The sequence below is a fragment of the Pagrus pagrus genome (genome assembly GCF_965226575.1).
Source record: "Pagrus pagrus genome assembly, chromosome: 4".
Classification (NCBI taxonomy): Eukaryota; Metazoa; Chordata; class Actinopteri; order Spariformes; family Sparidae; genus Pagrus; species Pagrus pagrus.
In genome coordinates this window covers 13,543,388-13,558,452 of record NC_140188.1, presented here as the reverse complement: position 1 = coordinate 13,558,452, position 15,065 = coordinate 13,543,388, and the positions used below count along the sequence as shown (strand labels likewise).

Genomic DNA, 15,065 nt, shown 5'->3' with positions numbered 1-15,065 from the left:
CTTGTTGGCTCACTGACACTGATGAGATCAACTCCATCGGTATTGAAATTTGGTATCGAATGACAAGACATTTTTCAATACTCAACAGTACTGAATTTGGGTTGATGCCAGAAAAGTATCAAAGTTCGATACCTTCCTGGTACGGGCCAGGAAGCAGGTAAGAGGCAACAGACCCCCCTCACTTCATGCCCCTGTCCCACATTCCAGTTAGTATCCCAGTTTCAGTCATTCCAGTCCACTAAAATGTGGTCCTGGACACAGATTGTAGCAGGAACTACCACAACAGTGGTTTTAAGGACTATGCCAGGTGTTTTTTTAATGTCTGTTCCTCTGGGCAGATTTTTGTCGACACGTCAGCATCACAACTGTACAAGATACAAAAGTTTACAGGTGGAGATGGTTGAGATTAAAATGAAGGCCGAGTTTGAAGATGGGTGTGGTCCAACCTGACTACTCATCATGATGTGGTAATGACCACATCATGACGTCAACATGCTGATGGGCGTCGGGGCTGGTGTGATCCCACAGCCAGACGGTCTCCTCTTAATGCATTGTATCCTTTCTACGATGATTAGCATGTAAGAAATATTGTAAAGAATTACTATGTACAATGGATTTGGGACACAGCTAATATCCTTTACATCCCCAAGCAGGAAATATTAATGAAAAGTGTGAATTAGGACAAATATTTATTTGATATAGTGATCCAGAAGCACTTCATTTCCATATCACTTCAAAATATTTCATGAATTTTATGAAAATGTTGACTTTGTAGGCCGTGTGGAGACAGAAATCCACTGAAAGTCTAGTTTCTCAGCAGACACTTATTTGTTACTAAGTGACAACATTATAACCCACAGTTTATGGGTTTCAACAGCAATGAGTCGTTACACCACAGTGTGATGAACTGTGGATATTTTCAATTATTTGTTGGCAGCTCAATCAGTCCTCGATCTGCAGTCAGGCCTCAGCTCTGTGTGTAACTGTATCACTGCATCAGCAGCAGACCTGTATTCAACAGGATAAGCCGTCGGTGTCACACAGGCAGGACGGCGAGCAGCTAGTCTGTCATCATGTCGGCACCGTCTCCTCCTGTGGCATCTGATAGGCTGAGCTCCTCCAGCATCTCCATCAGGGAGATCCGTGGTGCTCCGTCATCATCGGTGTCGCTCTCCACTGGGATCTTTGACGCATCTGAAATGAAAAACAATCAACATCTATTCATGTACTATCCAATACATCAATAAGCTGTGTGACATTAGACCCATTAGCAGCCATTGACGGTAAATGAGCCCTTCAGGCTGCAACAATAGAAACAAACATCTCAAAAGAAGGGCGGAAATCTCAGGGGATATTGGTGCAGTGAAAAGTCAGCATTGTCCAGCTCCTCACCTCTGTAGATGTTTATGTTCTTCCTCAGAGCCTCATCCTCCTCCAGGTCCTCCAGGAAGTCCTGGTATTGTCTGAAGACAGAAAAAGCAAGTTAAAGGAAAACCCATGGGGTGTGACATCACAGGCAAAAATATATTCACAGGGTACTTGGCATTGTTGGCACATTTTCAGACTATTCACTAGCTAACCAAAACAATATCATGTCTTTAGTCACCACCTCAGGTATGTTAAGTGTTTTCCCTTATTTTCTGTGCAAGAGATATTTGTGCTGAAACTTTCCTCATCGCCTCAAAATGCAGCTGAGTTTTAAACTTTTGTTTTATTTATTCAGGAGGGTATTTTTAAAAGGAAATTTTCTAAATTTATACACCTTCTTGTGAGCGGATGAAGGATATTATGCTCACTCTTACAATTAAGGATAAGTCTGGGCAGGGTTGTTCCCATACCATTATCAGAAATACCTCATGACTGTACTGTTCATAGCAAGTACTACATCTGATATTCTGATTTGTCTTATTGTCAACATATTCCACAAAAAGTCCAAAACCAACATGAATTTATCCTACTAACAAGTATTGTCTGTGTAGCCAGAGCCATAAATGGCCAATTAGAGCTCCAAACCTATTAAAACACTGTAATGAGCCACACTGTTGCACTGGGGACATGTTTTTCTTCATGATGACCATTGGCACTTTAATTTAAACCGAGTCAATCCAACACACATAGTTCAGCTGCTGTAAATACTCCAACACAAAATATGTATTACTCCACAACTGGAAATAGTCCCCAACTAATGCACACATTTGCTTTTAAAGTACAGCGTCCTGCTGCTTTAGAAAACGATTTGGCTCTATTGCAAACATGAAATCACTCATTACTGACTTGTATTTTAGATTATATATTTAAATAATTATATTTTACGGGTCAAGTAGGACCAAGTGGGTCTAACTGTTGCATACAGGGTAGGGAAGTGAGAGTGTATTGTTGTTTTTGGTCTTTTCCAATAACCAAATATTTAGAATATAACCTTTAAATCTGACTAGTTAAACATCAAGGATGTACACCAGACCAGCAAATGACAGGCTGTGACTGTGAGAACAAATGCTTGAAGCTTGAATTCACTTAGCTCCTACCTCTCATCATTTGTGTCCATGCCCTCGCGGTCTCTGGCCATCTCCTGCAGCTTCCAGTTCCTTCTCTTCACCCTCCTGGTGCGGTCATAGCTCTTCTTTATCAGCACCTTCAACAGTCAACGATAATAGGTGTAGAAATTTAAACACAGCAGGAAATGGTCAACATACGAATGTAGTATTTTTCCAAGAATGAGATCAGATCGACAGTTAGTATTTGATGTTGCCACCAGAGGTCAGTGTTAATCAAGTCTACAACAGCTACTAAAGGTCCAGGTTTATTCACCGAGGATGTTCAGTGAAGTGGAGGAGAGTCTTACCACATCAGGAACGTGGTGAGGGTTCATCTTGTTCAGGTTCTCGTCATTGACGTTGGAATTAGCGAAGTCAAATCTGTCGGGTGAGAATGTACATTCATACACTCACGCTCATTCAAAATAATTTGTAGGCAAATTTAAGACATTGCGGGTAAACATAACGGTATGAAGTATAAACTGCCCAAAAAATGTCCAGTTTTCCATGAAACTCACACTTTAATTCATCAAAGGAGTTGCTAAATGAATAGAAAATATAGTCAAGACATTGACAAGGTTATAAATAATGATTTTTGTAGTTGAAATGTTAATTTTGTCCTTCAACTTTGCTTTCGTCAAATAATCCTCCATTTGCAGCAATAACAGCCTTGCAGACTTTTGGCATTCGAGCTGTCAATTTGTTGAGGTAATCTGAAGAAACTTCACTTCGTGTTTCCTGAAGCACCTCCCACAGTTTTCAGCTGTGCTGACGTGATTGCTGAAATGTCATCTAATGATCAATCAGCGTTTCAATACGACAAACTTTGAATCGCTCACACGATGTGCCGTTGGACCACAGGAGTGATGGTTGCTGAGAACGGTCCTCTGTATACTGGTGTAGATATTCCATTAAAATCAGCCATTTCCAGCTAAAATATTCTTTTATCACATTAATATTTCTAAGTGATGCCAACTTTCTGAGCGGTAGTGTGTTTGTGGTCCTGTGCAGAGAGAGGTAGGTTTTATTTAGGAATATGATTACTGGACTTAGTTAGCTTAATCTACATGCTGCCAACAGGAAAGTGCAAGCATAAAGTCAAAAGATCGTATTAGGTTTAGTTGTGGGTTTAAATATCCACAACTACAGAAATGTGCAGCCTGACACATTTGGACAAAAAGTTTGTGGTGATTACTAACTCACAGATTAAAGACTTTTTAAGGACCTGCAGACATCCTCTGCCAGTCGTTAATGCCAAAATGACTAAAATCTGAACTTCTAGTTAGGGATGCACAATATTGGATTTTCTCTGATATCTTATTTTGGCCGATGCTTTTCAAAATGTTCACATTCATTGGGCAAAATAAGAAAACTACTTCATCACTGATCCTGCATCCCTTCTTTTCATCAATAACCTCATACACACCCCAGCACCAGGTCTCCGATGTTGAGCAGGTGTCCCAGGAATGTACGGCAGTGATACTGCTGACTGGTGTCCATCTCCGATGTCTTCTGAACCCACACCTCAGCCAGGGTGTGCTGTAACACACACACAAACACGCAGAGAGAATATAAATGTACTTTCAAGCCGTTGAAACAACATTACTCTTGTTCTTTTCCTCCGATCTGTTCAGGCAGTTGTATCGATACTAATGCAACATTCAGGCAGAGGAAGGAGAGAGCGAACATTGTTCCCTACAAACCTCATTCCCTGCACCATCGGAACAAACACTCCTGTGTGTTGTTCTGGCTTGAATCCCGCGTACAGGCTCAGGGATAATGTAATGGTTCACTATTGATTTTGCTTCCAGAAAGAAAAGCAATGTTCCTTCATAATGCAATCTGTTCTGCAACAACACACACACGCACCTTATTGGACCTCATGCCGGCACCAGCACCCAGCTTCTGGTCTCGGATGGTGTCAGTGTCCATAACGATGAACTCCTCCAGTTGCCGCGGGTTACAGAGACTGTTGAAGGGGTTGCGCCAGTATGTGTTCCCATCCACCTCGGCAACTAGTGAGTTAGAGATGATTTATTGTTTATTACTGGTCACTAGAGCAGACGGCCAGAAACATCAGCACCAAATAGTTTCTTCTCATGTTTACTTGACAGTTGAAGAAAATTAGATAAATCACACACAGACAGCCTCTCAAGAAATGAGTCACTCTCGAGACGCTTAGATATTTCTGACAACTCAAACTTGAATATTTATAATCTCTACAAAATAATACGTATCTGATGTATCTGTCAAAGTGTTTTTCTATCTGTATATATTCCAAATAAACAGAACGATGTGTTTCTGTCTGTATCCGCAGACAAACAGCAACACAAATATTTTTAATACCAGAGTTAATTGCCTTCTGCAGCCCAAATCTGTCGCGCAGAGCTCTGCCTCGAGGCGCTTTCTGCTATTCAGCCTGCTGAAAAACTTTCTGCAACGAAAATAGCCCGCTCTTTGAAGAGTAATTAAAAACGTGTGTGCCGCTTCCAAAATGTCAGAATTCAGTCGAGGAGCGTCTCAGCCTCTCGCTTAATGAGTGATTACACCAGATACAGAGGAAAAGCATCATCACTAATTGTCACCACACTTGTATTGATTATAAATCCCTGTAAATAAGATGAAAATTGCCATGACAGCATTCAAAATGCAAACTAAAGATTTTTTTCTTTTCTTTTTGGAAGTGTGTCTCGAGCTCTGTCGTGACTGGGAGCAGAGGGAAGCTGTTGAGTTAAGACCGCTGTGATGAACATGTGGTCAGCAGACTGGGGTCGGCTTAGTGCAGCTGAAGGGTTTCAGCTACTCCCAGTTAGATCTCCATGGTTATATACAGGAAATGCTTTTAATCTTTTTCATTAAACACTAAAAGATGTAAATGCATAAATACGCAAAGCTGCTTGGAGCAGTTATTATTATTACAGTTATGTATTATTGGATTAAGTAAAATCCAAAAATACAATTTCAAGTTTCCATGATACAGTTAGCAGGGATTTGATTCCTCAGATTTAGGTTTCCTGTAAAAAAAAAAAAAAAAATACACAGGCATTCAGAGAGGGACTTGTTGCGGATATTGATTGGTATTTACAGAACACTCCCAGAGGCCAGTTTTCCGGCAGGGATTAAGTACCAAGGTGGTCTTCCTGGCACCTCAGAGCTGACTGTGCGTTCATCTGTTATCGGCTATCTGGGAAAATTCACACGATTGCCTTCTCTAGTTGGAACAACAACTCGGAAAGTCAGAGAAAATGTAGGTACACAAGTTGTCGAGTTGACGTCATATGATGCTGAAACATGGTGGACGAAAGTAAACACTGGGGGTTGATGTAAGAAACTCTCACCAAAGTCATGTCTTGTAATCATTGTATCATTTCCTTTGCTCTTCCTTGTCACTCAAATACTGGAAACAGCTGTCAATGTGTATTTCAAATGCTCTGAGCAATAAAATGCAAAACAATGTCTTCACCGTCCATGTTGTTGCCACATTCCGACATCACACACATGAACACACCAAAGTTGGAAGAACGACTTCCCAATGCAGGAAATAGAACCATCTGAGGAGCACGTGAATGCAGCATGACTCAGCTAGGACTGCTAGGTGCACGGCTAACCAAGCTAACGAGATACCCCAGAGACACACTACTCCGACGCCCTTATAAAAATTTAAGAAAGTGTTTTATTGAGCCTCTGAGGGATGAGTAGTCAACATGTTTGTTGTTTTCCAGGTCATTCTAAACTCCAAAACATTATTTACAATACATAAAAAATTTTTTTTGTCATTGTTGGACCTGATACTGGCATACAGTTGACTTATACGCAACACATGTGTGATTTAAAAAAAATTGCATTGTGTTGAATACAGCAACAAGTAAAATATATGTAATGTAATGTCTTTAGTTTAATTTAGGTTTTTTGTGTATACTTTAAGCAACATCAACACGATGACAGCTTATAAGAATATCAGCTCCCCCCACTGTTCTGCATTCAAACTAACAACGTTGACACGGAGGCCAATCTTGGGCTAAATTCCTTTGTAGACAGCATATACAACTTCGGAAACCTCTGACATGTTGCACATCAGGTCTTCCACTATGCCTATACATAGAGCTCACTGAGTTAATGAGTGTAGATACAAACTACAACTCAGCTGACGACAACCAGATACACCATGCAGCAGTTATATGTAACGTGCGTTGTAGTAAAATTGGTCTGTGGTGTCAGTTGGACCTGTTAAACTCAGCAGTGCTCCGGTGGTAGAAATACTCACTCTGCAAGGTGTTGGGATCGATGAGGTGGATGGTGCTGGTGACACGGACGCACACACACACTTGACCCATGTTCCCCAGGCTCTGCGCCAGCCGTGGTGGAAGGCACACTACGTTGTCCTGGAAACCAGATTAAAAAAAAAACAAGACAACCTGAGGTCAAACTGAGGTCCAAGAGAAAGTAAAAGAGACTTTAGACTGTAGAAGTTCAGAAGTATAGAAAAGCTCTTTTCCCAAAGGAAATCTCTGGTTAACCTACAGTTTAGATAAAGAGTGTCTGCCTGGATTAAAACGTTCTGCTCTGAACTTCAAGAACCAAACAAACAGAAAATCAGATTCCTGTTTTCATTTGATGGAAACACTTATATATGATATATGATTCATTTGCGGTCATTTTACTACACATAGTCGTAAATAGAAATGTAGTTTGTTGTCCCCTAATGCTATTGATTATGCTATTAAAATTGATTACTAACTAATAAGTCATCAAAATAAAAAAAATTGAAATTGGAGTGCAGGGGATGAGTGGAGGAGTCTCGGCAGTAACAGGCTGTGGCTCGGGTAGGCGTCGCCCATTCTTTGTCAGAATGCTTTCTATCAGGACAAGTTGACAAGAACTTGGCTTGGTTTCCTCAAGAAACTTTTAACCTTTTAAGTCTTTTAAGAACAGAACTACAGCTACATGTCAAACAGGATTAAGCAACTGTCAAAATTATGAATACAAACACCTGCCAAGAATCTGTATCCCTACCTTGGTTTTAATTTAAGTATATTAGGCTTGACTTTCATTTATTATCACCTGCCAATGTGAAACACAAATATAACAAGAAAGATCCATCATTAGACAGCTTTCTAACACAACATTCCTACTAAACTGACAAAGTGAAGGCTTCAGAGGTGACGTCTGAAGAACAGTTCAGGCTTGTCCAGCAGATACGGGTGTGTCTCAGCTCAGTGTACTCAAAATCCAACTTAGTTAATAGGTAACTTAATATAAAGGTTGCTGGATACCTTGCAGACGGGTACGATCTCCATAGAGAAGGTGCTCTTATAGTTGAAGGTGTTTGAATGGATGTCGTGAGAGATGAGGCGCTGGGATGTCTTCGACCTTTAAAACAGGAAAGAAAGTTTTTATTATTACAGCAGAGTTCACACTAACCCAGTTGAATATCGTCAACAATGCCTTAATACAATAAGATGTTGTGCACACATGGAAAACCTTGTGTTGTTTGGAGGTCAACATGCTGTCTCTGCATCCAGAAGACGGATTATGTAATGTTTGAGTTTCTATCATCCGGAAACACTTGCAGCTTTTGTTTTGCAAATATTCTTTTTTCATGCATTTTTTATGAGGACATTTATTCACAACAACATTTTGATGCACACCTTCTAGTGAATCATTTCTCGGTGACACCGTCACATTTGCTCATAAACTTCTAGATTGTTGGATGAAGGCAACTACTGAAAGTCGGCAGTCCTAATCAGCTTGAATCCTCTTGTGATTTGCATTTAAACAAAAGGGGAATGTTGTTCTAATGCCGAGCCTCATGAGGACAAGGTTTTCATAAGCCTCTTCGAGGATTACTATACCGTTACCCCGCAGAATCGCTATATCGTGATGCTGACGTTATCGTGGGCAACCTAGGGTTACTTTGTACTTCCCACCCCTAGTAAAGATGAGTCTTACTGTGGCAGTAGTGCACGATTTCTATGTGAAAAGATCTATAGGCACAGACTGAGGCGTCTCTCACCTGCAGGGCACGGTGCACTGGAGGAAGTCAACCATCTTCTGAGCGTGCTGCTTGGAGCCATAGTAGAAATCAATCCCATCTGAGAGAGAAGAGCAATACCTTCAAACACTGCACCAATAAATACATCACATGCATCACGTGCTTCACAGGTCATCACCCTATGCATGCAGACGCACAGACGCACAGACGCACACACAAAGACGAAGCTGGGAGAAAATATGGCAGCCACATGTTGTAACCTTCATAAAGCTTTTAAGTCCCGCCGAGATGTGGAGATGATTTAAATCACACTTCTCAGCCAAAACTCTGCTTCACAGTGCCGTCCAAGAGCACAGAGAGCTGCTGCTGAGCTGTCACTCACTGCACAGCATGTGGGCCTGAGTGTGTGGATGCCTCTCTGTGTGCCTGTATGTATGATGTAGCAGTTAGCGTCTCTAAATAGGGTATGAATCAAGCTTGCATTGCAGGAATCCTGTCTGGAATGCCTGCTCTGATTACAGCACACTGATTAGATGCCCAACGCGTGCCCCTCTGAGGCCCACGCGAGGACAGCTGTACGGGACTGATTGGCGCCAGTGATACGCATGCATGGCTTGCAGTCTGGTACGGGAAGAGGTAATTAACACTCGACACATCATTATGTTCCGCTTAGGCCTAATCCACATTGGTTACGCTGGTGACGGATGAGACAAGTTTCCTGCTTTTCTGTGTAATTCAGTTAGAGGCCCCGAGGGATACAGCAGGCCCCTCCCCTCTAAAACAATTTCGAAATATATAAAAATCACATTGACCTACCGTGGATTTCTTTGATGTTGAGGGAATTTTGGTGAAGTTTATGCTTGAGGATCAGCTGCTCCAGATAGTAGAAAGTCTTTTTATGAGCCGTCTGTAAAAAAAACAAATATTTTCGGCATGGTCATGATTATACAGATATTCATACAGATCCCTGAAGCCCCTCGACCCAACTATGCCATTCAACCTGCCAAATTTGCGCAAAAATGAAGGTGACATTGTTACACAAAGGAAGTGCGTCTGCCATTGCGCACAAATCAGGAAGAGGCATTGTCCTCCCTGGTCACTGTCCCCGGGTAACAGTGGAAAAACTGGAAAAAACTGTAGAAACTCTACACTGCAAAGGAAAAAAAAACCTTGCTGATGGACGAAGCAAAGGCATTCGCTCGATTGAGAGCGCCAGTGTTATGTCAAAATCTGTTCCCTTGCTGATATGGGTTTCCCCTGAACACCGGGACATGAGACGGTTCCTCTCAACAGATCAGTAAGTAACAAAACCTGCCTACTTCATACAATCAAGTGTTTTACTCTGCCTTTTCACAGCACTGAGATTGTGGATTCTTGGTTAAATTGGGATTCTTACGATTGTTTCTTTGCTTTGGACAGTAGCCATTAGCGGTAGGAGGAGGGAATTTAAAAAGTTTGAACTTTGCACTATTAGAAGTGGTAAGAGAGGCTCAATGTTTTAATCTACAATTGGACTGAATTCACCTGTTTCTGACTAATCCTCTCAATCATCTACCGTCTCTGTAACACATCAGTGAAAAAAGAATCCCTTGAGGATTTAGGGTTGTATTTCCTGCCAAATACCTAGACATCCAAGTTTGTTTAACATGGAACGAACAGACAGTGTTCAGGTTTTAACATGCAATTGCAAAAATAACACAACATTAAAAAGATTGTGAAAAGAAAGAGTAAGCCGAGGACACTGATGATGGAAAAATGAGAGGAATCAAACTACGCACTTTTTAACAGGAGTGAAATATCAGGTCGCCATTAAGGGTTGCAGAAGCAAAAATGTAACTGGCAAACATTTTTGTTTTTAATATTTTACATTTACAACCTTTGCAGCCTTTCAGTATCACTTTACTTGTATGTGTTTCCAGCCAAGCCCATGAGTGGGTTTTCAAGGCCTTTTACCAGATTCACAGGATTTATCTTTAGACAAAATAAGACTGCTATTAATATTTCAACTAATCAATACATACTTCCTAAAATCAGGCATATAACATTTATGTACATTGTACTTCAAATATTTTTCAAACTTGAAAACGTCGTTTAGAGTTCAGGTTAAATTAAACAGCAGATAACAGAAATGAGGATATTTCATGAAAGAACAGACGCCTACCTTCTGCCTAACTTGAACCACGGCCTTCCAGAAGTCCTTGGCTTCCACACGGTGGCAGTCGTCGCACATCTGGTACTGGATGACAAACTCGACCACAAACACCTGCTGTAGGATGGCGCCATTCATCACCTGGAGAGGCAAAGACAGCAACAAGTTACACCATCTGCTCGAACTGCACGGCAAACAGCGACAAAGGCTCTGCGCTTATGGTCATTCACTTCATGGGAAGAAAATCTAAACATGTATCCAAGTTGCCATTGAGATAGATTTGAGGGGTAGGATCTGGAGACAGCACAAACAACAGAGTTGGCCCTGATAAGCACGGGGCTCAGGTTCTCAGAAAAGGTCAAAGAGATGAGATGACAGCCGCTGGCAAAACTCACCTCTCTCAAACACACATAAGTCATGAACAGAAGACTTCATTTACTCTGTTGCATATAAGATTATCTCATAAATTGTCACTTTGTAGTAGCTATGCGTGTGTGATGACATTAATTTCATATAAACCAGAAGGCTTCAATACTAATACAAACTGTCATTGCTGCTAATTACTTCCTGAACAAATAACCCAGATAACCTTTAGATGAAAAACGTGTTGCCTGTCTCAGCTCCCGGATCAGCTTTTTTTTCTGTACGTCTGAATGTCACTCTCCCACACTTATCACTTCCACTCTGTTCTCGTACCTCTTTCTGGATGGTCACTTTCAGCTTAATCCTTTTGGAGTGCGGCTCTGTCCACAGGAAGCCAGCATCAATGAGACGCACCTGTGAGGAGAGACGTGTTGTTGAAGATCACCATGTTTGTTTTCGTTGGAGCTGTGTCACAGGGGTTGATTCAACTTTGTAGTTATTTTAGAATTTCTTGTGTTGGATTTGGCAGCATGAAAAGAAGGTCCTATTAAGTTGTCACTGAGAAGAGTCCACTGCATGTGTTGTTTGAGCTTTTTTTCTCTGCACAGCCCCATACAAAGCCTGATGAAATCAAAAATAATGTGCTCAAATTACTGCTTTTGCAATTAACAAAATGTTCTTCTCAAGGAGATCTATCTCTCTTTTAATAGAGATCTTATCTGTTTTTTTTATAGGTTCTTGTGAATGAAGAAGATCTTTAAAGTTAAAAAGGTCAAGGTCTGCACCAACAGAAGCTCCTTTCTCCCACAGAAAGATTGCTCCTGAACACCTCGTAAGAAGCCCCACCTTTAATTATGTGACTTTGTGACATCACACTGTATCACCATATCATACATTTGCATGGTTTATGCCTACCAGCTAGTTTGGCATTTAAGAATTGATTTAAGACATTTGCTATGTTGTTGTTCAGGTGTGTGTCAACAGACCAATCACAGCAGACTGGGAATTCAGGAGGAGGGGCATTAAAGAGACAGGAGCTAACACAGAGCATTTCAGACAGAGGGGGAATAAAGAGTTGCAGCAATTAAAAATGTAAGACCGACAATCAGAAGTGGCAAACACATCAATCAGTATCTTGTTACAAGTTACAAATACTTGTTTGTCAAATATATTGAAATAAAATACAAAATAATGGTATCAGAATATGTATTTAATTATAGTTATTTGTTTAAAATCTACGAAAAGACCTTCTATTACAACTGATAATACATTTGAGCCATTTAAACTTACTTTGGTCATAGAGCTCTTGATTTTTTTGAGACAAAGAGCCAGCAGTTCCCTGGACTCCAGGGCACACTGCACCCAGGTGGCTGGAGGCTGCAAATACCTGCACGAAAGAGAAAGATTTTCAAAGAATAAAAAGAAAAGAACTTCTTGTAATTATAAATGTTTCTATAGGGAAACAATGATCTTATCTGTATATCACACTGTAAATAAAAAACAAACCTTTCACACTGTTTGCAGAAGTGCGCTGTGACTTGCTTGGGGATTCCCTCCGAGATGTCCACCTGAGTACGCAGGCAGGCTACACACATGTTGGCTGGGTTGGGAGGAATGGGGACACCACATGTACAGCACAGGCTGAGGAGGAGAAAATCAATGAATAATGTGTCATTTTACATGTTTGGTTTGATCAAAAATTGAATATTCAATAAAGACAAAATGAGCTTCACATTAGTGCTGACGCTGACCAAAGCATGGCATGGTTTATTCAATCAAACAGTTTCATTTAACGTGAGATCATGGATTATCACAATAAACGTGTAGATGTTTATAGTTTTGTCAAAATTACATCAACATTGTGTTGTAGAGCAGCTGAAATCAGACTGTTTAGAAAACTCCTTTAAGTGGCTCTGTTACAGTCCAAGTGAGAAGCTTTTGCCATTTGAGACGTAAAACAGCAACAGCAATTCAGCTGTCGAGTCAAAGAAGCTACCAGATTCATGTAGTCCATTTTAATCTTCCAGACTGGAGACAACAGCACTGGCTCAACCCAACGTTTTCTATTTAATTTCTCAGTAAATTGTTCTCTCAGCAGCTTCAGACAAAACTCGTAGCAAGGAACAGTTGGAGCAATTTAGGAGGAAAAGATAAAATGCTTTATAAATGCAGCCTGTTCTTTTGTGCCATATAGCTTGTGACACAAATGTTTACTATGACTGATTACCAGATCTGTACTCTTCTTTGAGTCAACTACAGAGGAAGAAAAGTCTGCTTTAACATCTGTTTATGAAGCTTTTTATCTCAGTGTAAACATTTTGACTTGACTGACAGTCAAACACTACTACTGTCTTCACTAATGGCTGCATTCCAGGTAGGTGTGCTAAGAGACAAGATGCGTTTTCTTTCGATGACACGCCAACATCAGTCTTGAGAAAGGTCTACAGTGGTGAAGGTGGACTCACACAATACTACAGATTCAAGGACAAGACCTGTTATAATTGTTCACTTACATATTCCCCTGGCTGCTTGTGGCAGGAGCTTGCATGTACTCCATTCTTGTCAACTTAACAGGTCGGTGTGGGTCAGTTGATCTTAGTGTAGCCCAATGATCTCTGAGGACAGAAACATGACAGGTTTAAATGACCCTGTCAAAGCTCTGACAGGGGGAAAGTGATGGGGAAAAGCCAGAGATAGCTGGTAGCGACCACTGTGTAACAACTACTAGCTTTTTTTAACAGCAGGTAAATAAAATAAGAGTATGGTCTCGTTGTTCCCAAGTGTACGCTCATAAATAGTTGTATAAAGACTGCTTTATCACTGAAAACATGCAGTGCATGCTCTATGGTTAACGCTGCTAGCTGATGCTCTACATCCAGTAACAGTTAGCATCAGATGCTAAATTGCTAGTTTTCACGAGTGATTCAAACGGATATTCGAGAAGAAACAAGCGCAAAATGTCGACCACAATTATTGGATAACTAGAACTGGTACAAACGAGAGATGACATCTTACTGAAGTTACTTTTGACGGGAGAAAGCGCAACACACCGTGAAGTACAGTCCTCCACGTTTTCCCCACCGAGGACCGAGGGAGGCTCGATGACGTCATGCAGGACTTAAGGACCCCGGGACTGTCTTTGTTCGCCTGAATAAATTTCCTTAAAAAACATTCAAATTAAATAAAAAGGCTGATAAAAGGCTAATAAAAACACATTTCGCATGAAGTTATTGGTATGAGCGAATCAAAATTACTGGGAAATAGTATAAATACAGCTGTTGGGCTGGGAAACCAGAAGAAACTACTAAAATAAAGACTTTTATCTTATTCCACTTTAAAAAAGATTTTAATAGATTTTTAAATAAAGGTCGTAACGTAATATGGTCATGTCATACAAAATGTATTAGGCCACGTACAATATATGCTTGTCTAAGAGTACTGCAGCTATATAGTCCAGGCTAAGTCAGGAAAGTGAATGAATAATTATTTTTGAGAATTGCATACCACATAAGAACATACGAGACCTTGATTTGGAAAGCAAATAATTTGGTAGGACTCCATGTGTGCATGTTGTTGTTTTAATAAAACACACAGCCTGGAACTATTTGCAAGTAATTTAGCAATAATAGTATAGCAAGGACAGTCTAGCACATATTTGACTGAATTAAATAGATTTGCTTGAGGAATTTTGTTCGAGTTAAGAGTGTTACTGAGTAATATACAGCAGTCTTAAGCAGATCAACTCGTAAGACCCTCACAAATCAAACTGCAGATCTGTTAACCTCCACATGCATTAACAAAACCAGAATTGCATGTATATCCCCTCTAACCAAGGACATTTTAATTTGCTTGAGGGGCCTGAGGCAAAATTGAGATGCTGGCCTCTATTAAGCCCTCAGTCTATCCCACTCTCTGTGCAACACAAGTACTCCTATGATATAATATTACATGATTCCAGGTTTGCTGTGTGGTGTTTTGATTACACACTTTATTTTGGAGATTTCTTAATAAGCACAAAACTAGCTGG

The 15,065-nt window shown here is 40.5% G+C and overlaps 1 protein-coding gene across 2 annotated transcripts; it reads right to left on the bottom strand.

Annotated features, from left to right (window-relative positions):
- Positions 1–672: 672 nt before the first annotated feature.
- nmd3 (NMD3 ribosome export adaptor) lies at positions 673–14,139 on the bottom strand. 2 transcript variants are annotated; one of them, XM_084350780.1, is made up of 16 exons: positions 14,054–14,139; positions 13,552–13,653; positions 12,545–12,679; positions 12,329–12,425; positions 11,372–11,452; positions 10,688–10,816; positions 9,343–9,433; positions 8,548–8,626; positions 7,808–7,904; positions 6,799–6,916; positions 4,404–4,549; positions 3,961–4,073; positions 2,843–2,915; positions 2,526–2,632; positions 1,393–1,463; positions 673–1,194 (listed from the first exon to the last, which is right to left on the bottom strand). In XM_084350780.1, the coding sequence occupies exons 2-16, from the start codon at positions 13,593–13,595 to the stop codon at positions 1,061–1,063; spliced, it is 1,515 nt and encodes a 504-aa protein (XP_084206906.1). In that variant the 5' UTR covers positions 13,596–13,653; positions 14,054–14,139; the 3' UTR covers positions 673–1,060. The 2 variants fall into 2 exon arrangements, with proteins under 2 accessions (XP_084206906.1, XP_084206907.1); XM_084350781.1 differs by having other exon boundaries at positions 14,063–14,139.
- Positions 14,140–15,065: the final 926 nt, after the last annotated feature.